Below are 27,162 nucleotides of genomic sequence, written 5' to 3' on the forward strand. Positions count from 1 at the left end.
GCCTCAGGAATGGCAGGCAGCTAGGCCCAGACATTAATTTTAGCTCATAAAGTATATTTTGGAATTCTGAACTACACAACATAATTTTTTTGTTTTGTTTTGCTTTAACTGCTATGTTTGTGGTAATTTGTTACAGCGGAGATAAAAAAATGAATACACTTCTCAGTATGATAGGTAAGAAATGGTATCTCAGTGTAGTGTGAATTACACTCCTCTTATTTTGAATGTCATAAGTTATCTTTTTTAATGTTCATAGTACTTAGAATAATTTGTATGGACAAAGCACGTTGACTGAGCTTCTGTTGCTAACTGGAGGTATCGGATATTTAACAACACTTAGAAGTTTAGATGGCAACATTCATTTAAACTGTGAGATTGTAATACCTGTTGAGGTGCAGAAACTCCACTACCCCTTTCAAGAATCCTTTTTTTTTTTTGAGACAGAGTTTTGCTCTTGCTGCCCAGGCTGGAGTTCAGTGGCGTGATCTCAGCTCACCACAACCTCCGCCTCCCAGATTCAAGCGATTCTCCCGCCTCAGCCTCCCATAGCTGGGATTACAGGCATGAGCCACCACGCCTGGCTAATTTTGTATTTTTAGTAGAGACAGGGTTTCTCCATGTTGGTCAGGCTGGTCTTGAACTCCCGACCTCAGGTGATTCTCCTGCCTCAGCCTCCCAAAGTGCTGGGATTACAGGCGTGAGCCACTGCACCTGGAAGAATCCATTTTTTTTTGAGACAGGGTCTTGCTCTGTTGCCCGGGCTGGAGTGCAGTGGTGTGACTATGGCTCACTGCAACCTTGAATTCCTGGGCTCTAGCAATCCTCCCACTTCAGCCACCTGAGCAGCTGGGACTGCAGGCATGGGCCAGCATGTCCAGCTAATTTTTTTGATTTTTAGAAGAGACGAGGTCTTACCATTTTGCCCAGGCCAGTCTCAAACTCCTGAGCTGAAGCAGTCCTCCCAGCTCGACCTCCCAAAGTGCTAGGATTACAGGTGTGAGCCACTGCACCTGGCCAAGAACCCATATTTAGAGTCAGACTCACCATATCCTTGAAGAAACCATTCCAAATATTATTTAAATGACTCCGTATTTTTGACCATCCTCATTATTCTCCAGAAATAATAACCAAAAGTTACTACATCTCTGGGATTTCTCACTAGGTAAACAATCTTAAATGAAAAAGAGAGATAATAAGAATAAATGTATCCATTCTTCTTGCTTCAAGATTCTTGCAAAAGGCAAAAAACATCAAACTCCCATTAAAGTTTTGGCTATAGCTTGTCCTTTAATTCATTCATTTAACAAAATGTATTGATAACCCACTATGTGCTTGACATCTACTTAGACACTGTAGAAGGAACAGAGGACAAGACACGGGTCATTTCTGCCCTGAAGAACATTATAATATAAGGCAGGGAAGAGGCTAACTAATGTTTGGACAATCAAATGATGTTACTACACTTGGGCACCACTGTTTAAGAATCCCTGGGCTGTAAATCAGGAACTGTGAGTTTGTTGGGATTCTGCCAGGGACTCCGACTCAGTGCTACTCCAGGAATTTTATCTTTCAGACCTCTCTTTATTTTTGTAGGAATTCCTACTCTATCCCATATAAGCAAATCTCAGGGACTAAGCAAGTAGATGTTAGCAGTCAACCATAAGTAAGATTCTTTTATAAAATTCAACATGATGGCGTGAATAAACTCACTATGCTACCACTGGTTGTGAAACCTGAAGAGATTAAACAAACTTTGCATTTTCTCAAAACAAACAAAAAAGAGTTTGTTTGAATTAATAAAGCTGACCCCAAGCTAGGATAAGTTGGATCCAGTGTCATACAAGGCCATTTCCAATTCTAAACAAATAACGTTGACCACATGGAGCCTGTGGGGAAAACTGGTCAGCTCTCACCTGAAGTTCCAAAAGTTGAGAATATCATATTCTGTCCTAGAAATTATTTTGTAATCCAAATTCACCTGGTCACCAGCACTGTTGTTAAATTTGATATTCTTCAGAAAGGAATTAAGCTTAAAAATAGTGCACTGTTACAGGATGGAAAGAGTTCTGAATTTGGAAAGAAGAAACTTGAATTAGAGTAATACCTTTGAAACTTATTAGATGTGTGGCTTTGGAAAAAGTCCCTTATTGTTTAAATCTTCAACTGTAAAGTTAGTTATTCAATTTTATTTTTACAAGAATTACGTGAGATAATACCTTTGATGGCCCATGAACAAAAATGTGGTATATATAAAGTAAAAATTAGATAAAACATTATATATGTAATGTAATGATAATTTAATATATAGTATGATAATGGAAATACCCCTTACTTCCTTGGTGGGATGAATGAGGACAGAAGAATCAAAATAATCTCTTGTTACTGGTTGAATTTTGTCTGCCCCAAATTTTGTATGTTGAAGTCCTAACTCCCAGTACCTCAGAATGTGACTGTATTTGGAGATAGGATTTTTACAGAGTTAATTAAGTTGAAATGAGGTCGTTAGGGTGGGTCCTAATGCAATCTGACTAGTCTCACCATGTCTCCATGGGTTTTCTCTGGGTACTCCAGATTCCTCCCACATCCCAAAGATGTGCACAGTAAGTTAACTGGTATGTCTAAGTTGTCCCAGTCTGAGTGAGTGTGGGTGTGTAGTAGGCTACACTATCTAGGTTTGTGTAAGTACACTCTATGATGTTTGCACAACAAGGTTCTTAGGAAATTGCCTAAGAACCCATTTCTCAGAATGTATCTCCATCCTTTAGCGACGTAGACTGTATTTCCATACTGTAAATAGTCCCCTTCTGGTGGATTTCAGTCTACCAATATGACATCACTGAATGTGGAGTTAGAAAGAAAGGTACAGTTCATGGCTCTCAGTTCCTACAGCCCTTTTAATTTCCTAAGTGACTACAGCAATAAAGTATCTTTTGTTAAAATATCTGGCCTTTTGTTCCTGGTTCCTGAAAAAGCTCCAGAACAGCTCCAGAGCCATAAAGGTGAAAGACAGTATTTCAACCACACATGAGTTTATGTTAATGAGGTGATTTTTGGAAACTCTCAAGATAATCCCAATATTTGGGGGGAGTGGTGGCTAGTTGCCAGAGGAACCAGCCATGTGCTCAGAGGACTGGAACTCACAGCTCCACCCTCTACTTCTGGGAAAAGAGAGAGGCTGAAAATTAAGTTGATCACCAGTGGCCAATGATTTAATCTATCACATCTACATAATGAAACCTTGAAAACCGAAAAGGCCTGAGTTCAAGCGGCTTCCAAGAAGGTAGACAAAAACGCATCCTCGTGCTGGGAGGGTGGTGCACCCCAACTCCACGGGCACAGAAGTTCCTGCACTAGGGATTCTCTCGGACCTTGCCCTACATGTCTCTTCATCTGGCTGTTTGTATCCTTTAAAATATCTTTTATAATAAACCAGTAAACATAAATGTTTCCCCGAGTTCTGTGAGCTGCTCTAGCATAAACTAATGGAACCCAAGGAGCCGGCTGTGGGAGCCCCAATTTATAGCACATCTCTCAGAAACACAGGTACAACAGTCTGGAGTTTGGAATTGGCATGGGAAGTGGGGGACAGTCTTGTGGGACTGAGCCGTCTAACCTGTAGGATCTGATGTTTTCCAGCTAGCGTCAGAATTGAATTGGAGTAGCGGTCACCTGGCTGGTGTCTGCTGCAGACAGGTTTTTTTGACATGTTAAGACATTATAAGAGACAATAGAAAAAATGTATACGATACAACCTTCTCTGAGTTATATTTCTCCATAGCCCTTTTTACTGTTCACCAGACTGTTTATCTAACTCATGAATTTGTGGCTTGTCTCTCTCCGCTTCAAAGTGAATTACACAATAAGAGGGCAGGGATTTTTTTTTTCTCTGCTGTATCCCCCTGAATTGCTTTTCCTTATTTGTCTCACCTTCCAATACTATTCTACAGTTCTCCTAGTCAGGGCTAGTCCCTTAAAACGGGGACCATTTCCATTTTGTTAAGGGGCGGAACGCGGTTCAAGCCTAGCAGATTGGTTCCAAAAACGTCGTGTTATTCACTGCCTCTGATCAGTGACATTCCCATTTGCAGCTGAAAGAGGTATTAATTTGCCAGAGTCACAACACGGTCGGGGATCCTCGTCGCTGTCTTATTCCAAAATAAGCTTAACACAGAAAGATAATGACACTCCCACAGACTGGCACAGAAGGCCGCGCTCCGAATGACATCGCGATCACAGAGGCACAGACAGCGTCACAAAGCCCCACGCGTACTCACACCGAAGGCTCAGCCGTCGCGCGTTTCCCTCCCAGGCCCCAGGAACTAGTAACTAGGGAAGCTTCTGGTCTCTAGGCGAGGAGAGGGGGAGAGCGCGCAATCTTTGCGCCTGCGCACACTCCTGCTCTTACCCGCCGGAACCCTGGGCCACGCCCGGCTCGCACAATCACGCACTGCGCAGGCACCGCCCGCTCTGCTCTAAGGTCCCTCTCACTCCCTCAGCAGCCCGAGGACAAGCCCCTCAACACTAGGCCACGCCTTGTCTCCGCCCCTCTCGTCCGACCCCTGGAGAGAGGCTGGCGCCTGCGCGATGGGGGTTCCAGCGTCGACTCACGGAGTCCTTCGGATGAGAGCGTCTGGGTGCCAGACGAGGCCGGGGGTTTGTTTTGGGTGGTTTGGGAGTCCGAGCTCGAGGGCTGGGCCAGGAAGGGCAGGCGAGGCGGGCGGCTCCGACGCGGGTCGCGAAGGCCCAGCCGCGTCCTCTGTCCCCAGGACGACTACATTTCCCAGAGGCCAGCGCGGCGCGCGTACTCGAGTCTGCGGGGCGGAGGCCGCGGCTCGGGGCTGCTGGGCGTTCGGGGCGGCTTGGGGCGGCGGGACCACTGGAGTGAGCTGTGGGAGAGATGGGGGTGTGCCTGTGTGTAAAAGATCGGTCAGAGTGTGAGGCTCCGTGAGAGGGTGCGGTTTCTGTGTGTGTGTGTGTGTGACAGACCGAGAGTCCAGTGTGAGACCAGGGTATGTTCGTGTGTGACAGAGCGAGACGGGCCAGTGTGAGAGACCAGTGAGTGTGAGAGAGATAGGGATGTGCCTGCATTTGAAAGAGAGCGTGTGAAGCTCAGTGAGAGGTTGCGAGGTGTGTGGGTGTGTAAGTGTGTAACAGACCAGGTGTCCAGAGCGTGAGACCAGGATGTATTCGTGTGAGAGAGTGAGACGGGCTGGATGAAGTGTGAGAGACCAGTGAGTGTGAGAGATGGGCGTGTGCCTGTGTGTGAAAGGCCGGTCGGTCGGTGTGTGAGGCTCAATGAGAGGCCGGTGTGTGTTCGAGAGAGAGAAGAATCACCATGTATGCGAGACAGAGTGTGAGACTGTGGTGTGTTAATGTGTGAAAGGGAGACCAGTGAGTGTGAGAAATGGGTGTTTTGGGTGAAAGACCCGTCAGTGTGTGAGGCCGTGTTATGTGTGTCTGACAGACTGAGAGAGACCAGAGTGTGAGACCAGGGTGTGTTCCTGTGTGAGAGACAACATAGCGTGAGACCAGTGAGTGTGAGAGAGATGAGCATGTGGCTGTGTGTGAAAGACCAGTCATTATGTGAGGCTCCTTGAGAGGCTGGTGTGTGTGTATGAGAGAGAGAAAGAGACTAAACTGTGAGAGTCCAAAGAGTGAGACTAGGGTATGTTGTTATGAGTTTGTGAGAGAGAGGGAGGCGATCAAAGTATAGGACAAAGTTATGTTTCCTGGCTTACGACTTCTAAGATGCTTGGAATCTCCAAAGTATTAAGTGTCTTTTTGCATGCTAATGATTGGTGGGCTGGAAGCCTGTAGGTTGATCACGGTAAGGGCTGGTCACCGGAACAATCTAGGCAGGATTAGAGGGTTGGGATTACCTGCCCCATCCTCAATCTCCAGGGAAAGGAAAGGGAGCCACAGGTTAAACTGATCATCAGTGGTCAGTGATTTAACCAGTCATGCCTACATTATGAAGCTTCCATAAAAACCCAAAAGGACTGGGTTCATCAAACTTCCAGATAGCTGAACACTGGAGGTTCCTGTAGGATGAGCCCCTTCCTATATAACCTTGTCATATGCATTTCTTCACCTGCATCCTTTATAATATCCTTTATTATTACAAACGTGTTTCCCTAAGTTCTGTGAGCTGCCCTAGCAAATTAATTGAACGCAAGGAGGGGGTCATAGGAACCCCGATTTATAGCTAGTCAGAAGCACAAGTAAAACAACCTGGGGTTTGCAACTGGCATTGGAAGTGGGGAGCAATTTTGTAGGGCTGAGCCCTCAACCTGTGGGATCTTATGCTGTCTCCAGGTAGATAGTGTCAGAATTGGGTTGCCCTAGAGGTCACCCACCTGGTATTCACTGAAGAACTTATTGCTTGCCTGGTGTGTGTGTGTGTGTGTGTGTAGACCCCCACACATCTGGTCTTAGAACTGTTTTGTGTTGTGTGAGTAGAGTAGGAGAAACAGTTTGTTTTTCCTCTTTGTCACCTGAGTGTGTTATCAGGGACTGGATTGTGAGAATCCAGAGTGTGAGACCAGGGTATATCAATGTGTGAGAGAAATAGATGTGCCTGTGTGAAAGATGAACAAGTATGAGGCTCCCTGGAGTCTGAGAAAGATCATGTGTGTGTCTGAGTAAAAGCAAGAGACTAGACTGAGAGTTCAGTGATTGGGAGAGACTGGGGTATGTTGGTGTGAGTGTGTGAGAGACCAATGGGTATGTGAGAGACGAGAGTATGTCTCTGTCTGGACTAGTAGGTTGTGAGAGGGTGTATCACAGTATGAAAAAGATTGGAGTGAGAGCGACCAGTATGTATTTTGTGTGCATGAGATAAAGCAGTTGGAATATGAGAGATCAGAGTGTGTTTGTGTATCTGTGTGAGACACTGGAGCATTTGAGTAACTGAGGCCTCTTTGAAAGATACCATTGAATGTGTATGTATGAGAGACCATCATGTTTATATGTGTGAAAGAGAGAGAGAAAGACTAGTGATGTGGTTGTGTGAGAGACCAAAATGGGTGAGAAAGAAACTATGTGAACCATGGTGTGCTATCCAAAAGGCTTTACAAATATAACCTCTGTGAGGTTGTGAAGCATGCATGTGTGAGTGAGACAGAGATAAGGGACAGTGAGCTGTGTGTGTGAGAGAAGTAAGATTGGGGGTATGTGTGAAGGTGTTGGTGAATCACCACGTGTGCTTATATTCATGTCCTCAGACAATGGAAATGTGACTGTGTATATGTGCTTGTTTTGGGGTGCTTGTGATTGTGTCCTCCGTGTGACCACGAAACCTGTGTTAGTGTTTCTATGTCACCCTGTATACCCGTAATTGTGGCCCTGTATGACTGCTGTGTATGGAGAGACTACTTGGAAGATTGATAGGATTGGATTCTTTATGAGTGTGGCTGTTTGGAATTGTGTGTTGCCGGGATAGGAAATGTGGAATAGAATTCCTGTCCCCAGTCCAAGGGTTTCAGTAAGAAGCAAAAGCTGGGGTGACTGAAGCTCCTAACTGAAGCAGGAGACACCCTCACTTCTGTGTGACAGGAGGGTAATCAAGGGGCTGGGACAGAGGTGAGAGTGAAAGTGGCAGAATTGAGTGCTAAAGGTTCCATCGTTTCAGGGTGAGGAAAGTGAAACATTGCCCGGGGGTGGGTCAGGGATGCAGTGGTGGGGATTGAGTGAAGAAGGAGGATAACCCTGGCCTCTGGTGGCGTTTGGGAGTCAGATTTTCCTTTTTTCTTTTTTTTTTTTTTTCCCAAAAACCCCATCCATCTGGCCCAGAAAGGAGCCAGATTTTCAAACAGTAGACTTTCAAAGCATGAAGCAGAGACCCAAGAAGAGAATGACTCCACCTTTACCTGTAAAATGGAGGAAATGACTATTTTATAGGATTATTTGAAAAATAAAGCGAGATAATCTAATCTATGCAGAGTACCTAATGCATCTGAATGGGAAGGTAGCTCTTTGAAAAAGATTAAATTTAGGACCTCAAGCACGAAAAAAAAAAAAAACCCGTTACGAGTTATAGCCCTTCAGTGGCCATAGTTTGCTCATACCCAGTTATGGGATCAACCAAAGCTGGGAAGAAGAAGACAGTTTTAGGCTAGTGATTCTGGGAGTGCAGCATCTCTGGCCTCATCTCTCTCTAACCTTTCCCTTCTTTCAGCCTTGCCCTCCCAAGACACTGTTCTTCAAGAGAAAGACCAGAAGAGAAGGCAAAAATGAATGTTGAAGTAGTAAAAGTCATGCCCCAGGTTAGTGGATATTTTCTTTCTCTTCATGAAAGGCAGTCTTGCTGTTTAGGACTTTGTAATGCTTCTTTTCTTTTGAAAATTCCCTGATTAACAGTCCAGGAGCCTAGTTCCCACTTCTCTCAGGGGCCACTGTCTTTAACTCTAATTACCTAATGAGTGAGTAATAGCTTAGTATAAAAAGTCTTGGAGGTCCCTCTGAGATTCCTCTTCCCACCTTGTGTACATTTTAAATTTAGTGTTGACTCTTGTGAAAAGACTTGATTTATGTTGTGTGGAATATACATGTGGATATGTTAGTACTAGTGAGTTGGGCTCCAGGTTAAATGTGCATGCAGTGCATTTCCTATATATAGAATGCATCAGGAATTATTCCTCTACCTGAAGTTTTGTCCAAATCTCTAATTATGTCCTTAAGATAAATTCTTTAAAAGTTTTTCTTTACATTTTAAGTATGAATTACCAACCTCATTCGTTCACCTGAAAAATCTTATTCTACTTAATTTTTGCAAATTTTATAAATTTAAATAGGTGAGATGTTCACATGGTACAAAATTTACAAACAAATTTCACCCTTAACTCCCAGTTATTTTAAGAAGTTATTCTCACCATGTATCTCATTCAGAGCTATGTTATGCCTTTGTGTGTATACAAAAATACTTTCTTCCCTTCAAAGTTAATGATTTTTCGTGTCTTGTTGATGAAATTTTTGTCTACCTTTAGGTCCTATTTTTCTTCTAAGATTTGTTTTATCCTTCACAGTTAAGTTTCTGGTAAGCTTAGACTTGATTTTTGTGGTTTTCTATCATGGTAGGGCTGAAATTACATTAACTTTTTATGTTAAATTTAATTTACATTAGATTTTTACATTTAATTTACATTAAATTTTTACATTAAATGTATAATTTATAATAAGTGAGGCAGAGATTTATTTTTTCAAGTTGGCACAATGGCATTAATTGAATTATTCATCTCATTCTCACTAATTTGAAATGCCACCTATATCATGCACTAAATTCCTGTGTGTATTTGGTTCTGTTGCTGTACTACACTCAGTTTTACTTGAATTTCTGCTTTTAATCTTTTAATTTTTAAATATTATATTGCACATGTATAAGAAACAATGTATAAAAAGGAATCCTTAATTCTCCCACTGTGAAATTCCCCTCCTCACATTTTTTCTAAGTGGAAAATGTGTTTTCATGACATACATGAGTGTCAGATGTCCATAATTAATGCTTAATTAATTTATATGCTTCATATGGAAAGTTACATTAAATTAATTTTGAAACACTGCTTTTTTTTCTTGAGCTGTCAGAGTTCATGAGATATTAAAAAATACTTACATGGATACTGGGCATCTGTGTCTTCCTCAGCATTAAAACCATTTTGTGAGTTACCTAACATAATTTTCCAAAGATACAGACCTTTTAGAGTTTGTGTGCCTCATGTTGTCATTAAAATTCTGCCTGAGGTCACAAGCACCATACACAACAGAATTAGTCCCCTCCAATTTGCCCTATAGAAGTAAGTTGGGATCTCCACAATACAACTTACTGTCTTTAGTTTTGATATTTAACCTCATACTCCTGAATAATGTTCCATACACTATTTCTTGATTATTTTAGTTTTAGAAATGATCCAGTAACCTACTACTATAGATGATAAAGATGCAGTCCATTAACCCCACCACCTGAAATGCACACACACATGCTTATTTGATAGACTGTAAACATTATTCACTATTTTTGTTTTAAGTCAGTGTTCAGGGTAGGTTGGTGTCTTTCATCAATTTGGAAATTTTTCAACCACAAATATTCTGAAACTTTCCTCTTTTTCTAAGATTACAATTATATACATAATTGACGCTGTTTTATATGTCACTTATGCTTTAATTCTCTCTTTAATTCTCTAATCTCCTGTTAAGCCCATAATGGAATTCTTAACTTCTGTTATTGCATACTTAGTTCTAGAATTTCTATTTAATTGTTTTATGTAATTTTCTATTTTCTTCCTGAATTCACTACCTTTCCTTTTAGCTCCTTAAAAATATTATCATAGGCCGGGCGTGGTGGCTCACGCCTGTAATCCCAGCACTTTGGGAGGCCGAGGCGGGTGGATCACGAGGTCAGGAGATCGAGACCATCCTGGCTAACACGGTGAAACCCCGTCTCTACTAAAAATACTAAAAAAATTAGCCGGGCGTGGTGGCGGGCGCCTGTAGTCCCAGCTACTCGGGAGGCTGAGGCAGGAGAATGGCGTGAACCCAGGAGGCGGAGCTTGCAGTGAGCCGAGATCGCGCCACTGCACTCCAGCCTGGGCGACAGAGCGAGACTCCGTCTCAAAAAAAAAAAAAAAAAAATTATCATAATATTTTGGTATCCTTGTTGGATAATTCCATTATCTGGATCTCTTATGTGTTTCTATTTTCTGATGTTTTGAAAATTATCTTGTTTTTTGTCTTAAATGCCTCATTTTGGGTTTAGTGCTAGACTTTATATATTTTTAAAAGATAGTTTGAAGCTTTGATGTCCTCCTCTTGAGAAGGTCTACTTAAAAAATAAATTTTATTTTTTAGAATAGTTTTAGATTTGTAGAAAAATTGCAGAGATAGTATAGAGAAATCTTACACCACACCAAGCTTCCCCTAGTAATATTTTACATTAGTGTGGTACTTTTGTTAAAATTAATGAACCAATATTGATATGTTATTAGTAACTAAAGTCCGTGCTTAGTTTAGATTTTCTTTCATTGTTTTAACTTTTTAATTTTTTTTTTTTTTTTTTTTTTGAGACAGAGTTTCACTCTGTCACCCAGGCTGGAGTGCAGTGGCAGGATCATAGCACACTATAACCTGCCTCTCCAGTTCAAGCAATTCTCGTGCCTCGGCCACTCGAGTAGCTGGGATTATAGGCATGCACCACCATGCACAGCCAATTTTTGTATTTTTAGTAGAGGTGGGGTTTTGCCGTGTTGTCCTTGCCATGCTATGTAGGCTGGTCTTGAGCTCTTGGCCTCAAGTGATCCACCGGCCTTGGCCTCCCAAAGTGCTGGGATTATAAGTGTAAGACACTGCACCCGGCCAGGCTTTCTTAGGTTTTATCTAATGTTTTTTTTCTGTGCCAGGATTCTATCTAGGAAATTACATTACATTTAATAGTCATATTTCTTAAGACTCCTCTTAGCTGTGATAGTTTTTCATACTTTGCTTATTGATGACCTTGTCAGCTTTGAGGAATACTCAGTTATTTTGTAGAATGTCTCAAATCTGATGTTTTTTCATGATTAGACTAGGGTACTGTGTTTTGGGGAGGAAGACTGCAGAGGTAAAGTTCCTTTTTCATCACATCAAATCAGGGGTGCACACTGTAAACATGATTTATTACTGTTGATGTTAATAGATGTTAACTTAATTAACTTTCAGGTAGTGTTTGTCAGGTTTCTCTATAATAAGGTTACTCTTTTTTCCCTCACTTTTCCATACTGTACTGTTTATAAGGAAGTCACTATGCACAACCTACACTCCAGAAGTGGGAAATTATGTTCTACCTCCTTAAGGGCAAACACAAATCATTTGAAAGATCTTCTAAATGAGATATTTGCCTATTTTCCTCATTTATTTATTTAGTCTTAATTTAGTCACTTACTCAGTATTAATCCTCCTGGAAATTTCATAAATTATCTGATACCTTGCAATGAATGGTTTTTTCCTTAAAAAGAAAAAAGAATTACAAGCTCTTCAGATGCTATCCATTGGGATTTACTTCATTGGTTATAGCATTATCAGTTAAAAAAATCACTACATATACATGCAAACATATATGTAAAGTTATTCTATAGATATTGGTAAAATTCTGGTAGTATATATACTAGATTATTAACCATAAGTACCAGGATCAAAAGCAGTTTTTTCTGTGGGAACAGCCAAAGCTCCTCTGTCCTTAATAGTCAGCAAAATTATCCTAAATATCGGAAAGAATGTGAGCACCTTTTGCTTGCATTGAGGAATACATCTCATTTTATAATAATATGTGAAATGATGGTTCTTAGTTCTCAACTCACTAGAAGGTGAAAACTAGAATTCAGTAAAACTGTGAGTACACAGAGAAATGTAAACAATTTTGTAATTCTTTTATGTGAAAAATATATTAAACATTTTCCTAAAGGTATGTATATCTTCTAAAGTCCCATACATTGAATATCTGTTTAAAATTTGCTTTTAAACACTAATCTTTAGAACAAAGACACGATACAGAGATTACTGTTTAAAGCGAATTAAAATGTGCTCATAACCTTGTCTTTAGTTATATTTTTGATAACTTTGCAAATCAGGCACTAAGATTAAGAAGATATTCATTTTCAACAGAAGTAAATCTGAAGGTGAAAAATGCCCACAATAACTTTTAAAATTTCTTACAAGCTGCTGGTGATTATAACTGGTCATTAATTTTTCTCTAAGAATATTTAAAAGTTATAATTTCAATTTCATTTTGTTCTGCAACTGTGGGTTCTACCAACCGTGGGTGGAAAACACAGTATTCACTGATGCAGACCTAAGAAAATTGCATTCTTAAACATGTTTTTATTATTTAAGAAAAAAAATCAGCTACATTAGTTCAATGCCTTTCTCCAGCCCCTGCCAATAAAACTTGGATCCCATGGAGTATCATTTGAAAAATATCAATTTAGATATTCCTTTTATGCTTTTGAAGATTCAACACAGGTGTGTGTTCTCCCTTGAAGCCGTCTTCACTGCCTTGTAGTTATGCACCCATATTTCCCTATGTTCGGAATCGATTGGCCCCATTGTACCCAGTGCAGTTAAACACTTCCATAAGTACTGTTTTGGCTTGGATCTTCCTATTTATGTTTTTTCTCTTCTATGAAGTATTTCTCACCTAAAGTAGAGACACTTTGGATCAACTCAGAGTTATCTTTGGACATGAGCATTGGTTGGTTAAGAATATATTTGTCACTTCAGGACTTAGTGACATTCAAGGATGTGGCAATAGATTTTTCCCAGGAAGAATGGCAATGGATGAACCCTGCTCAGAAGCGTTTATACAGGAGTATGATGTTGGAGAACTATCAGAGCCTGGTATCACTTGGTGAGGATCTTTTCCCTCCTGCATAATCTACCTTTAAGGAACTTTTTTGTCTATATATTATTAAATTTGCTTTTATTATATGTAGGTCAGAATGGAATTTGGGGATGGAATCTGAGAAACAGAGGATATTGAGGGACTGAAGAAAACTTGAGATTTAGAGTTCGTGAATTTGGAGAATATCAAATATTCCATGCATACACCCTTAAGGCAATTGGGAACACAAGACACAATGTGAATCTCACCAGTCTCCTCAGTTTCCTTGTTCTCTCTCTCCTACAGAATTACTATCACCACTAGACAACAACAAGGTTCACAAAGAATATATAGCTAGATTACTATAAATTCAGAATATCACTTTTAAAATCTGTATCTTTGTATTAAGTAACAAACTGAAGACACAAACTGAAAATGGCTTCAGATCACTTACTGTTAGGGAAATTCCTATGGACCTTTCTTCTAAGCACTGGGGCCACCCCATTGGCTAGATTAGCTTTCTGTTCTCTAGAAGCCCTTTTGATTATGCTTGTGGTTCATTGAGCTTCTTGAAACTAAATTTATATCTTAAACCAAATTTGGGAAATTTTTAGCCATTATTTCTTCAAATCTTTTTTTCTGTTCTTTTCTGTTTTGGACTTCAGTTACACCTATGTTAGATTGTTTGATATTGTGCCCTAGGTAACTAAGGATTGTTTCACTTTTAAAAATCTTTGTTCTGTTTTAATTTTAATTTTTCTCTCGCTCTCTTTTTTTTTTTTTTTTTTTTTGAGACAGTCTTGCTCTGTTGCCCAAGCTGGAGGGCAGTGGTGCAATCTTGGCCCACCACCTCCCAGGTTCAAGCAATTCTCCTGCCTTAGCCTCCCAAGTAGCTGGATTACAGGCACCCACCACCACACCCAGCTAATTTTTTTTTTTTTTTTTTGAGACGTAGTCTCGCTCTGTCGCCCAGGCTGGAGGGCAGTGGCACCATCTCGGCTCACTACAAGCTCCGCCTGCTGGGTTCACGCCATTCTCCTGCCTCAGCCTCCTGAGTAGCTGGGACTACAGGTGCCCGCCACCACACCTGCCTAATTTTTTTGTATTTTTTTAGTAGAGATGGGGTTTCACCATGTTAGCCAGGATGGTCTTGATCTCCTGACCTCGTGATCTGCCCGCCTCAGCCTCCCAAAGTGCTGGGATTACAGGTGTGAGCTACTGCGCCCGACCTAATTTTTGTATTTTTAATAGAGACAGGGTTTCACTATGTTGCTCAGGTTGGTCTTGAACTCCTGACCTCAGGTGATCTGCCTACCTCAGCATCCCAAAGTGCTGGGATTACAGGCGTAAGCCACTGTGCCCAGCTCACATTGGATAATTTCTGTTGATTCCTAGTCAAATTCCCTGACTCTATCCTTACCCTCAATGTTTGGTTAGGTGCATCTAGTGAATTTTTAAGTTTCAGATGTTATATTTGTTAAATTATATAATATTTATTTGGTTCTTCTTGTAGTTTCGTTTCTGAGATATCCTGTGTGTACATTTATTTCAAGCATATTTGCCTTTATATTCTTAAGTATTGATATAATAATAGCTGTTTTAAAATCGTGCTATTTCTTTTTCGTTATTGCAATGTGAGTGTCTATCGCTTGCTTTTTCTAATGGGCATGATTCACTTTTTCCTTTTCTTATGTCAAGTAATTTTGAATTTTATCATGTATACTGTAAATAAAACATTGTAGAGCCTCTGGATTCTGTCATATTCCCCTAAAGAGTATTGATTTTTTTCTAAAGCAGGCAATTATCTCAAAACTTCAAACTGTTTCTAGGGACCTTTTAGAATACCTCATTTACTACTGTGTGATAATATTCAGAAAATGTTGGGCTAAATTTCTGCCCTCAAGCCCCTCATAAAATAGTTCACAGAGTTAACTGTTAGCAGTCTTACTAGGCTATTCCAGAGTTTTATGTAGTCTGTCCTTCAGATGTGCTTTATCTCTTATCTAGTATTCCTACTATATCATTCCACCAGAATTAAGGTACTGGCTTTTAGTTCTGAAATAACCCAAAACATGACCAATTTTCATGTCTTTTTTTTATATGTAGGTCTTTGCATTTCTAAGCCATATGTGATCTCCTTATTGGAGCAAGGGAGAGAGCCTTGGGAGATGACGAGTGAGATGACAAGAAGCCCATTCTCAGGTGAGTGTGGAAGAACCAGAGAGGGGAATCTTTTTGACATAATGGCTCAGCCATTTTTAGAGGTGATACCTTCTCACTTATGCATCTCAGAAACTCTTCATAGGCCTTACAGGCCTGGAGAGAAAACTGAAACTTTATGCTTCACATGGGCCCCTCAAATGTCTTCTCTTCCACTTGACTGTCTTCTCTCTAAGAACTAATATTCTGTAGAGATTAGAGAATCTTAAATCTCTAAGATTTTTGTTTTGCAAAAATCATTATCCAGCTCCTTACCATCCCGTCTTTTGCTTTGCCATACAGACTTATATAAACTTCTATGTTTCTTAAATCTTTTCTTAACTCTTGAATTAGGTACTGCTTACAAATTATAATGTACCCTGCTGCTCTTTCATCCCTTTCCTGTAGCAGATAGGAAAAATCTAAACCCTGTTAGCCTCTTCCTGATCAGCTCCTTCCTACTTCTATAACCTCATTCTTTATTACTTTTTAGCTTTTTCATTATACTTTAGTCCAGAGTTTGCTAAATTATGTGAGATACCCAGGGTATGTTTCAACCGAGTTACAGGTATACCAAGCTACTGAGTCTCTCAAGAGCCTTGGGAGACTAGATGGCTCCAGAGGTAATTCCAAATCTGATTGCCTCTGAGTCACAGGCAGTATCATTCTTTTGCCTGCTCCACCTGTGTTTTACAAATGTCATATTAGGGTCAACTTTTCTGAACTCACCAAGCTTTTTACTGACTCAGGCATATGCACTTCCTGTTTCCTCTACCCAGAATGTTCCTCTCCTGGGGTCTGTCTATCCTGAATATCAAATCAGAGCTAAAAAATCATCTCATCAGAGGCCTTCCCTAACCACCTTATGTGATGAACATTTCCCCATCCCAACCCAATAACTGTCCACCAAGCCACTGTTTATTTTCTTTCTAACACTCAGGAAAGCCTACAATTAACTTGCTTATGTTTAATGCTTATATTCTGCCTCTCCCACTGAAATTAAAGTTCCAAAAGAAAAGGGCATATCAATATATGCCCTTACAATTATGGCTTAAAGCATTCTCCTTTCCCTTCTGTAACAGTGTTTGATCTTTTGGAATAATTTGGATCCTAAATTTCCCGTGTCCTCCAAATACAATAGTCCCCCTATTCAAGGTTTTGCCTTCTGCAGTTTGTTACCCACAGTCCACCACTGTCCAAAAATATTAAATGGAAAATTCCAGAAGTAAACAATTTATATGTTTTAAATTGTGCACCATTCTGAGTTGTATGACGAAGTCTTGCACCTTTCTGTTCTGTCCTGCCCAGATCATGAATCATCCCTTTGTCTAGCACATCCATGCTGTATGCCCTACCTGCCTTTTAGTCTCTTAGTCTTGTCTAGCTTTTCAGATCTGTTGTGTGTAATGAATATAGGGTTCAGTATCATTCCAGGTTTCTGGCATCCACTGGGTCTTGAAATGTATCCACTGTGGATAAGGAGGGATGACTATACCCACACATCAGAAGGGAAATAGACCCTGCTTGGATGCACTTTATACTTTGGTTTTGTATGAAGATGCCATCTGCCTCAAATAGAGAAACAGAAAAGAACTTTCCTGATAATTGGCCCTGTGAAGAACAAGTGGAAGAAGGGAAAAGGAAGAAGCTATAAGTCTGGTGGGATGCTGAGTCAATGTGTAGATATAAGTATTATTGTATGCAGAAGATATCTTAGTGTCTGTTAAAAAAGGCCAGGAAATGAGGAACAACCATGGCTCTCTGTAGGAAATTGGAGTTGAAGACAATCTTCATGTGACAAAAAAGTAAAATGTGAGGAAACAGGAGATGATGGACTCAGCTTTCTGTGTCTTTTTCTAGTATTGTTCTCTTCAGTCTGTCTACGTAGGAAAAATTATAGGTGATTAGTTCATTAACCCCACATTGCCTCAATTCTTGAAGCATGGGTGCCCTGGTCTGAATGTTTGTGTGCCTCTGAAATTCATGTTGAAATCATCTTCTCTAGAGTGCTGGTGGTAGGTGGGGACCTTGGGAGGTGATTAGGTCATGAGGGCTCATGAGTGGGATTATTACCTTTATAAAAGGCCCAAAGGAGCTTCCTTGCCCCTTCCACTGTGTGAGGAAACAGGAAGAAGGCACCATCTGTGAGAAAGCCAGCCCATGCTGTGGGCCTTGATCTTGGATTTCCCAGTCTGCAGATCTGTGAGAAATAAATTAGCCATGGCCGGCTAATTTTTTATAAGTGTATTAGTCTGTTTAGTTATAAGTGTTGTTTGTAAGTGTATTAGTCTGTTCTCAAGCTGCTAATAAAGACATACCTGAGACTGGGTAGTTTATAAAGGAAAGAGGTTTAATTGACTTTTAGTGCCACATGGCTGGGGAGCCCTGACAGTCATGGCAGAAAGCAAAGGAGGAGCAAAGTCACTTCTTACATGGTGGCAGTCAGGAGAGAGCTTGTGCAGGGGGACTCCCATTTACAAAACCATCAGATCTCGTGAGACTTATTCACTGCCAGTGAACAGTATGGGGGAAACTGCCCCCATGATTGAATTATCTCCACCTGGCCCCACCCTTGACATGTGGGTATTACTACAATTCAAGATGAGATTTGTGTGGGGACACAGCCAAACCACATCAATAAGCTACCCACTATGTGGTACAGTCATGGGCCACATAAACAATATATCTATCCATTATGGACTGCATATAAGACAGTCACACAAGATTATGATGGAGCTGCCCTATACAGGTATAACTTTAAAAAAATCTCTTCTGGCTAGGCATGGTGGCTCATGCCCATAATCCCAGCACTTTGGGGGGCCGAGGCAGGCAGATCACGAGGTCAGGAGATTGAGACCATCCTGGCTAACATGGTGAAACCCCGTCTCTATTAAAAATACAAAAAAATTAGCTGGGCGTGGTGGCATGTGCCTGTAGTCCCAGCTACTCGAGAGGCTGAGGCAGGAGAATGGCATGAACCCGGGAGGCAGAACTTGCAGTGAGCCGAGATTGCGCCACTGCACTCCAGCCTGGGCAACAGAGCGAGACTCTCTCTCAAAAAAAAAAAAAAAACTCTTCTATTGCTCGGCATGGTAGCTCACACCTATAATCGCAGCACTTTGAGAGGCTGAGGTGGGAGGATTGCTTCAGGAGGAGTTCCAGACCAGCCTGGGCAACAGCAAGACCTCATCCCTACTAAAAATAAAAAATTAGCTGGGCATGGTGGCATGCACTTAGTACTCCCAGCTACTCAGGAAGCTAAGGCAGGAGGATCACTTGAGCCCAGGAGTTTGAGGATGCAGTGAGCCGTGATCATGCCATTGTACTCCAGCCTGATGACAGAGGGGACCCTGTCTCAAAAAATATATATAAAATGTCCTCATAGCATACTTTACTGTACCTTCTTTATGTTTGTATACGTTTAGATACAAAAATACCATTGTGCTTCAGTTGCCTATAGTATTCAGTGGTAACATGTCATACAGGCTTGTAGACCAGGAGCAGTAGGCCATATAGCCTAAGTGTGCAGTAGGCTACACCGTCGAGGTTTGTATAAGTACGCTCTGTAATTGCCCATCCGTAATGATGCATTTCTCAGAGCATTTCTCCATCATTAAGTGACACAAGACTATTTTGTTATAGCAACCCAAGTTATTCAAGACACTGGATATTCCTGATACCATGAAGACCTGGACTACAAAGCATGTTAATACCTCAAAACCTTTCTTGACTGCTCTAGTGGATTTGATCTCTCCCATCTCTGAACTTTTATAACAATTTAATCTTTATCTCACACTTGATTATGTTTTGTATTATCTTCTCAAAACTTTTTTTGTTGGTCTTGTCTTCCTAAATTACTCTCTAAACTTTTCAAGAACAATTCCTTCATTACTTTGATATCACAAATCTTAGTGCATAATGTATAATTGCTTAGGAAATATTGGATTAGTCGATGATTTGCTATGGATGACATAGAAAAGGAAAGCACTTCCTTTGCCTTTTCTTGAAACCACCTTTTCCCTCAGGTTTTCCCTCAGTATCATCTCTTCAATACAAATTTCTTTATATTTTACTGATAACTTTGTATATATGCCCAGATTTCTTCTATCTATGGTAAGTGATGTAGCAATATATTTTTTCTTTTTGTCTTTTTTTTTTTTTTGAGATGGAGTTTCATTCTTGTCACCCAGGCTGGAGTGCAATGGCACAGTCTTGGCTCACTGCAACCTATGCCTCCTGAGTTCAAGCAGTTCTCCTGCTTTAGCCTCCCAGGTAGCTGGGATTACAGGCAGGTGACACCATGCCCCGCTAATTTTGTGTTTTTAGTAGAGACAGGGTTACACCACATTGGCCAGGCTGGTCTCTAACTTCTGACCTCAGGTGACATACCCGCCTTGGCCTCCCAAAGTGCTGGGATTACAGGCATGAGCCATTGCACCTGGCTGATGTTGCAATAATTTTTAAAGCACATTTATTCCTTCTGTAAACTTATATTCTAGGTCAGGAGTTAAGAAAGTTACTCGTGGTAGTAAATAAGAATGTGATTAATAGTAGTTATATCAACCTACATATCATTATAAAATTCATTTCTTCAAAAGGGGAAATGGTAAAACCCTGTTAAGCAGTGGCTTAAGGTGCTGGGTGCAGTGGCTCACACCTGTAATCCTAGCTACTCAAGACAAGGTGGGAAGATTGCTTAAGCCCAGGAGTTAGTGAGCCATGATCATGCCACTGCACTCCAGCCCGGACAACTGAGTGAAACCCTCTTTTTTTTTTTTTTAATAAAAAGATGGTCTAAGAGGTGATAATTTTACCAGGCTGTTGAAAGTAAGATGAAAGGTAAAATCTCTTAATATGCAGATTAAAGTTCAGGGAACTCTGAGAATTGAAGAGTTTGCTGTATTGAAACATGTGGATGACTTCATAGGAACACCATTTTCACATTATGAAAAGATAACCGTAGGATTTCACCTAAATCCTAAGATAATCACAAGCCATAGGGTATATGGTTACTGGAGATCTCTAGAGACTTTTCAGCAGCAGTAGTGATACGATATTGGTATTTAAACAAAGTTAACATAACTGTATATGAAAACCAATTACAAGTGGAAGAGAGTAGATGAAGAGAGCTTAATTTATAGTCTGTTAGGTCAACACAGGCATGAAATATTACCATTGCAGACTACTTCTCTAGGATTTCATCCTACATTGAGGTTTTTGTTTTTGTTTTTTGTTTTTGTTTTTGTTTTGAGACAGGGTCTTGCTCTGTTGCCTAAGCTGGAGTGCAGTAGGGCAATCATGGCTCACTGCAGTCTCAACCTCCTGGGCTCAAGTGATCCTCTGACCTCAGCCTCCTGAGTAACTGGGACTATAGGCATGTACCACCATGCTTGACTAATTTTTGTGTTTTTTGCAGAGATGGTGTTTTGCCATGTTGCCCAGGCTGGTCTTGAACTCCTGGGCTCAAGCAATCCACCTCAGCCTCCTAAAGTGCTGGGATTATAGGCCTAAACCACTACACTTTGCCCATTTCGCTTTCTTAGTCACCTCTCCCATGTTCCTTCATGAGCTGTCTTTCTTGGGGTCTCCCTGCATGTTTTCCAGTTGACATGCCTGTACATAACAGGTTTTGTGAGATTTATTAAATATTTTTAAATTACCTTTTTCACAATGTCTCCTTTGTTGTAGCCCATGATAAAGGGAACATTCACTTTTTTTTATATCTTTCAGATTGGGAATCTATATATGTGACACAGGAATTACCTCTGAAGCAGTTCATGTATGATGATGCATGCATGGAGGGAATTACAGGCTATGGACTTGAGTGTTCCACTTTTGAAGAAAATTGGAAATGGGAAGACCTTTTTGAGAAGCAGATGGGAAGTCATGAGATGTTTAGCAAGAAAGAAATAATCACTCATAAAGAAACCATCACTAAGGAAACAGAATTCAAATATACTAAATTTGGGAAATGTATCCATCTGGAAAACATAGAAGAGAATATTTATAATCACACATCAGATAAAAAAAGCTTCTCCAAAAACTCTATGGTAATAAAACACAAGAAAGTCTATGTAGGAAAGAAGCTTTTTAAATGTAATGAATGTGACAAAACCTTCACCCATAGCTCATCCCTTACTGTTCATTTTAGAATTCATACTGGTGAAAAACCATATGCATGTGAGGAATGTGGAAAAGCCTTCAAGCAAAGGCAACACCTTGCTCAACATCACAGAACACATACTGGAGAGAAACTCTTTGAATGTAAAGAATGTAGGAAAGCCTTCAAACAAAGTGAACACCTTATTCAGCATCAAAGAATTCATACTGGAGAAAAACCATATAAATGTAAGGAATGCAGAAAAGCCTTCAGACAGCCTGCACACCTTGCTCAGCATCAGAGAATTCATACTGGAGAGAAACCCTATGAATGTAAAGAATGTGGCAAAGCCTTCAGTGATGGCTCGTCTTTTGCTCGACATCAGAGATGTCACACTGGCAAAAGACCCTATGAATGTATTGAGTGTGGGAAGGCTTTTAGGTATAACACATCTTTTATTCGTCACTGGAGGAGTTATCATACTGGAGAGAAGCCTTTTAATTGCATTGATTGTGGGAAAGCCTTCAGTGTTCACATAGGACTTATTCTGCATAGGAGAATTCATACAGGAGAGAAACCTTACAAATGTGATGTGTGTGGAAAAACCTTCAGCTCTGGTTCATCCCGTACTGTACATCAGAGAATTCATACAGGAGAGAAACCTTATGAATGTGATATATGTGGGAAAGATTTTAGCCATCATGCATCACTCACTCAGCATCAAAGAGTACATTCTGGAGAGAAACCGTATGAATGCAAGGAATGTGGGAAAGCCTTTAGGCAGAATGTACACCTTGTTAGTCATTTGAGAATTCATACTGGTGAAAAACCCTATGAATGTAAAGAATGTGGAAAAGCTTTTAGAATCAGTTCACAGCTGGCTACTCATCAGAGAATTCATACTGGAGAGAAGCCTTATGAATGTATTGAATGTGGAAATGCTTTCAAACAGAGATCACACCTTGCCCAACATCAGAAAACTCATACAGGAGAGAAACCTTATGAGTGTAATGAATGCGGGAAAGCCTTCAGCCAAACTTCCAATCTTACTCAACATCAAAGAATTCATACTGGAGAGAAACCCTATAAATGTACTGAATGTGGAAAGGCTTTTAGTGATAGCTCATCCTGTGCTCAGCATCAAAGACTCCACACTGGCCAAAGGCCCTATCAGTGTTTTGAATGTGGGAAGGCGTTCAGAAGAAAGTTATCCTTAATTTGTCATCAAAGAAGTCATACTGGAGAAGAACCTTAAGAATGTAGTGCATGTGGCCAAGCCTTTAGTTATCATCAATCCCCTACTGTTAATCAGAGATGTCCCACTGGATAAAAAACATAAATATAAGAAATGTAGAAAAACCTTCAGCCAGGAGGCTGGCAAGATAGCCGAATAGGAACAGCTCTGATCTGCAGTTCCCAGTGAGATCAACGCAGAAGGTGGGTGCTTTCTGTATTTCCAGCTGAGGTATCTGGCTCATCTCATTGGGACTGGTTAGACAGTGGGTGCAGCCCACGGAGGGTGAGCTAAAGCAGGGTGGGGCATAACCTCACCTGGGAAGTGCAAGGAGTCGGGGATCTCCCTCCCCTAGCCAAGGGAAGCCATGAGGGACTGTGCCATGAGGAATGGTGCACTCCGGTGCAGATACTACGCTTTTCCCATGGTCTTCGCAACCCACAGACCAGGAGATTCCCTTGGGTGCCTATGCCACCAAGGCCCTGGGTTTCAAGCACAAAACTGGGTGGCCATTCGGGCAGGCACCGAGCTAGCTGTAGGAGTTTTTTTGATAGCCCAGTGGCACCTGGAATGCCAGTGAAACAGAACCGCTTACTCCCTTGTTAAGGGGCTGAAGCCGGAGAGCCAAGTGGTTCCCATGCCCCCTGAGCCCAGCAAGCTAAGATCCACTGGCTTGGAATTCTCGCTGCCAGCACAGCAGTCTAAAGTCAACCTGGGATGATCAAGCTTGGTGGGGGGAAGGGCGCCAACCATTACCAAAGCTTGAATGGGTGGTTTTCCCCTCACAGCATAAACAAAGCCATGGGGAAGTTCCAGCTGAGCAGAGCCCTCCATAGCTCAGCAAAGCCTCTGTAGCCAGACTGCCTCTCTAGATTCCTCCTCTCTGGGCAGCGCATCTTTGAAAAAAGTGCAGATAAAACCCTCATCTCCCTGGGACAAAGCACGTGGGGGAAAGGGGTGGCTGTGGGCACAGCTTCAGCAGACTTAAACATTCCTGCCTGCCAGCTCTGAAGAGAGCAGCAGTTCTTCCAGCACAGCGCTTGAGCTCTGCTAAGGGACAGACTGCCTCCTCAAGTGGGTCCCTGACCCCCATGCCTCCTGACGGGGAGACACCTCCCAGCAGGGGTCCACAGACACCTCATACAAGAGAGCTCTGGCTGGCATCTGGTGGGTGCCCCTCTGGGACAAAGCTTCCAGAGGAAGGAACAGGCAGCAATCTTTGCTGTTCTGCAGCCTCCACTGGTGATACCCAGGCAGACAGGGTCTGGAGTGGACCTCCAGCAAACTCCAGCAGACCTGCAGCCGAGGGACCTCACTGTTAGAAGGAAAACTAACAGGAATATAATCAACATCAACAAAGGACATCCACACAGAAACCCCATCTGAAGGTCACCAGCATCAAAGACCAAAGGTAGATAAATTCACGAAGATGAGGAGAAACCAGTGCAAAAAGCCTGAAAATTCCAGAAACCAGAATGCCTCTTCTCCTCCAAAGGATCACAACTCCTTGCCGGCAAGGGAACAAAACTGGATAGAGAATGAGTTTGACAAATTGAGAGAAGTAGGCTTCAGAAGGTGGGAAATAACAAACTCCTCTGAGCTAAAGGAGCATGTTCTAACCCAATGCAAGGACGCTAAGAACCTTGAAAAAAGGTTAGAGGAATTGCTAACTAGAATAACCAGTTTAGAGAAGAACATAAATGACCTGATGGAGCTGAAAAACACAGCATGAGAACTTCGTGAAGCATACAGAAGAAAAACCTTCAGCCAGATTGAATGCTTTACATGGAAGAATTCATACTGCAGAGAGGTCTTAACAATGTAAAGAATGTGCAAATGTCCTCAGACAAGATGCACACCTTGCTCATCAGTGAGTTCATTTCAGGCAGCCAGCTCTTCCTCACCCACTACATCACCAAGTCCTGTGGATATATCTGCTAAATATTTTTGGAATTTATCCACTTCTTTTGGTTCCCCAGTCCAAAACACAGTCATTTCACCTGGACTATTTCAATCATTACACAGATGTCCAACCTTTTGTCTTCCCTGGGCCACATTGGAAGAAGAAAAATTGTCTTGTGCCACACATACAATACACTAACATTAACAATAGCTGATGAGCTAAGAAAAAAAAAGTCCGTGCATAGTTTTAGTGATACACCACCTCTGATAAGCAAAAAAGTCCTCACATTCAATGGGTTGCATACCTGTGAATTCTAAAACTTCATCCTCTTTTGTCCCTTTCGAGTTAACATTACAGCCACAGTGACCTTTCAAAAATGCAAATTAAGTTACTCTTAAAACTCTAGTTAAAATACTTGATGTACATAAAGTGCTTAGCAAAATGACCAACTCATACTAAGTGCTTAGTAAATGTTAGATAAGTATTCTTCAGAGTTGATGTAAATTATTTTTAAACAGTGTATTCTTGAAAGCAGTATGGCAGTCATAAAAATTTTGGAACCAAAACAGTATCTTTTTTTAAGCTAAAAAAAGTTTTAAATGGTGTCTTTCTATGTTGCCCAGGGTGGTCTCAAACTCCTGTGCTCAAGTGACCCTCCCATGTCATTCTCAAGTGGCTGCAATTACAGGCAACCAGCCTGACTTAAAACAGTATCTTAAGGTAGATGGTGATTAGCACATGTAGTATGCTTAACATTTAATATTATAATAAAACATCACAGCGGCTGTCTCATGATTAAGGCTGTGTTCCCTTGTTGGTGAGGAAATTAATTATGACTTGATACATAGAACATGTTTTAAGAAGTGGCTATATAGCTCTGGATAAAACGAACAAAAGAATTAGAATTCCTGTGGAGAATATATACAAAACTTTATTTAGTCAAGTAAAAAAAAATCACTAATGTTTAACTGAAGAAAGAGAAATTGAATAATATAGTTCTATTTCAACATGTGGGTTCACAGATTTATTCTAACCTTCCAAGTAAACTTGTTCCACCAGTAAAGTTGTTCTGGAGTATATTTTTAAATAAAACCACTTAAAATGTTCCACTTCTTTCATGAGGCTAAGTCAACTCTGATATCAAACCAAGGGGAAAGAAATGAAATTATAGGTGAGTTTACTTAGTTATATACAAAAGGAAATTATTAGCCTCTGCTGATGGAGAACAGAGGCTGTGAATAAATGGAGATCCATAACATGATCCTATATGAATGTTTCAATATTGTAATCCTGTAAGTTACTTTTACATTGACAGTTCTGAAATTCATGTTGAGTGTTAATTAGGCAGGAATCAGAAGGGAGGTTTTGTAGAAGGTCGTATCCATGGGTGTTTTGTATTTGAAAAGCATTTTCGATGTATCATTGGGGGAAATTAAATGTCTTTGACAGTTGTCCAACTAGAAGTAAAGTCAGCATCCCATTTGACTCCTTACACAGAAGTTCATTCTATACTCATTACAGACGTAAGAGGAAATACTGTTAAGATGGTAGAGGAGAATGTAGAGTATTTCTGTGCCTTAAGGTTCAGGAAGTCTTTGGTAAGCAGGACAGGGTCCAGAAGCCATGAAGAGAGAATGACAGGACTGTGTAGAAGATTTAAACCTTTTTCATGGTGTAAGATACTGTATGCAAAGTTAAAAGGCATATGACAGGCTGAGAGATATCTTAAACATACATTAGAAAGGATATAGCCCTTGAAAAAGGGCTGTTGGAAAGCAGCAAGGATAAGGTGCACAGTCTTGCAGAGCATGTCAACAAAATTTATTGGATGAAGAAATGAAAATGGTTAAATAGAAGAATTTCTCAACCTCACTAATAATCAGATAAGTGCAGATTGTAAAAGTCCTCATCCCCACCAACACAAACCAGCAGAAATTTTATGTGAATGTGAAGTTAGGATAATATCCAGTATTGTCGCAGATGTGAGAAACCGTATTTTCATATATTGAGAGGGTAAATTAGAGGAAAGCCATTTTAGAGGGCAATGTGGTGTTACCTGTCAGCATTTTGAATATAATTACCCTTTGCCACAATTCTACACCTAGTCAGTTATGTTCTTAAAAAGCACAAGTGCAGAAATATAGATGCATAAGCAAATGTGTTGCAGAATTGTGAAAAATTTGGAAAAAATGTTTAGTACTAGTAAAGTTATGGGTTACTTAAGTTACAGAAAATCAGTTTAGTAGATCACTGTGTAGTTATGGAAAATGAGATGGATCTCTACTCAAAGATGTCTTGCAGTTTATGAACTGAGATGTAATTTCATGACTAACATGATGACATCGTTATTGACTACATAAACTTTATAAAGTTTAAAAAATGCA

The 27,162-nt window shown here is 40.7% G+C and overlaps 1 protein-coding gene across 4 annotated transcripts; it reads left to right on the top strand.

Annotated features, from left to right (window-relative positions):
• Positions 1-265: 265 nt before the first annotated feature.
• On the top strand, positions 266-27,162 carry ZNF471 (zinc finger protein 471). Of its 4 annotated transcripts, none has more exons than XM_031004556.3 (5): positions 266-7,631; positions 8,177-8,264; positions 13,243-13,369; positions 15,449-15,544; positions 21,272-27,162. In XM_031004556.3, exons 2-5 carry the CDS (start codon positions 8,232-8,234, stop codon positions 22,894-22,896), a joined length of 1,881 nt encoding a protein of 626 aa, XP_030860416.1. In that variant the 5' UTR covers positions 266-7,631; positions 8,177-8,231; the 3' UTR covers positions 22,897-27,162. The 4 variants fall into 4 exon arrangements, with proteins under 4 accessions (XP_030860416.1, XP_055226688.1, XP_063557744.1 ...); XM_055370713.2 differs by having other exon boundaries at positions 266-7,581; XM_063701674.1 differs by having other exon boundaries at positions 266-7,558.

The sequence above is a fragment of the Gorilla gorilla genome, chromosome 20, assembly GCF_029281585.2.
Source record: "Gorilla gorilla gorilla isolate KB3781 chromosome 20, NHGRI_mGorGor1-v2.1_pri, whole genome shotgun sequence".
In the NCBI taxonomy this organism is placed as follows: domain Eukaryota; kingdom Metazoa; phylum Chordata; class Mammalia; order Primates; family Hominidae; genus Gorilla; species Gorilla gorilla.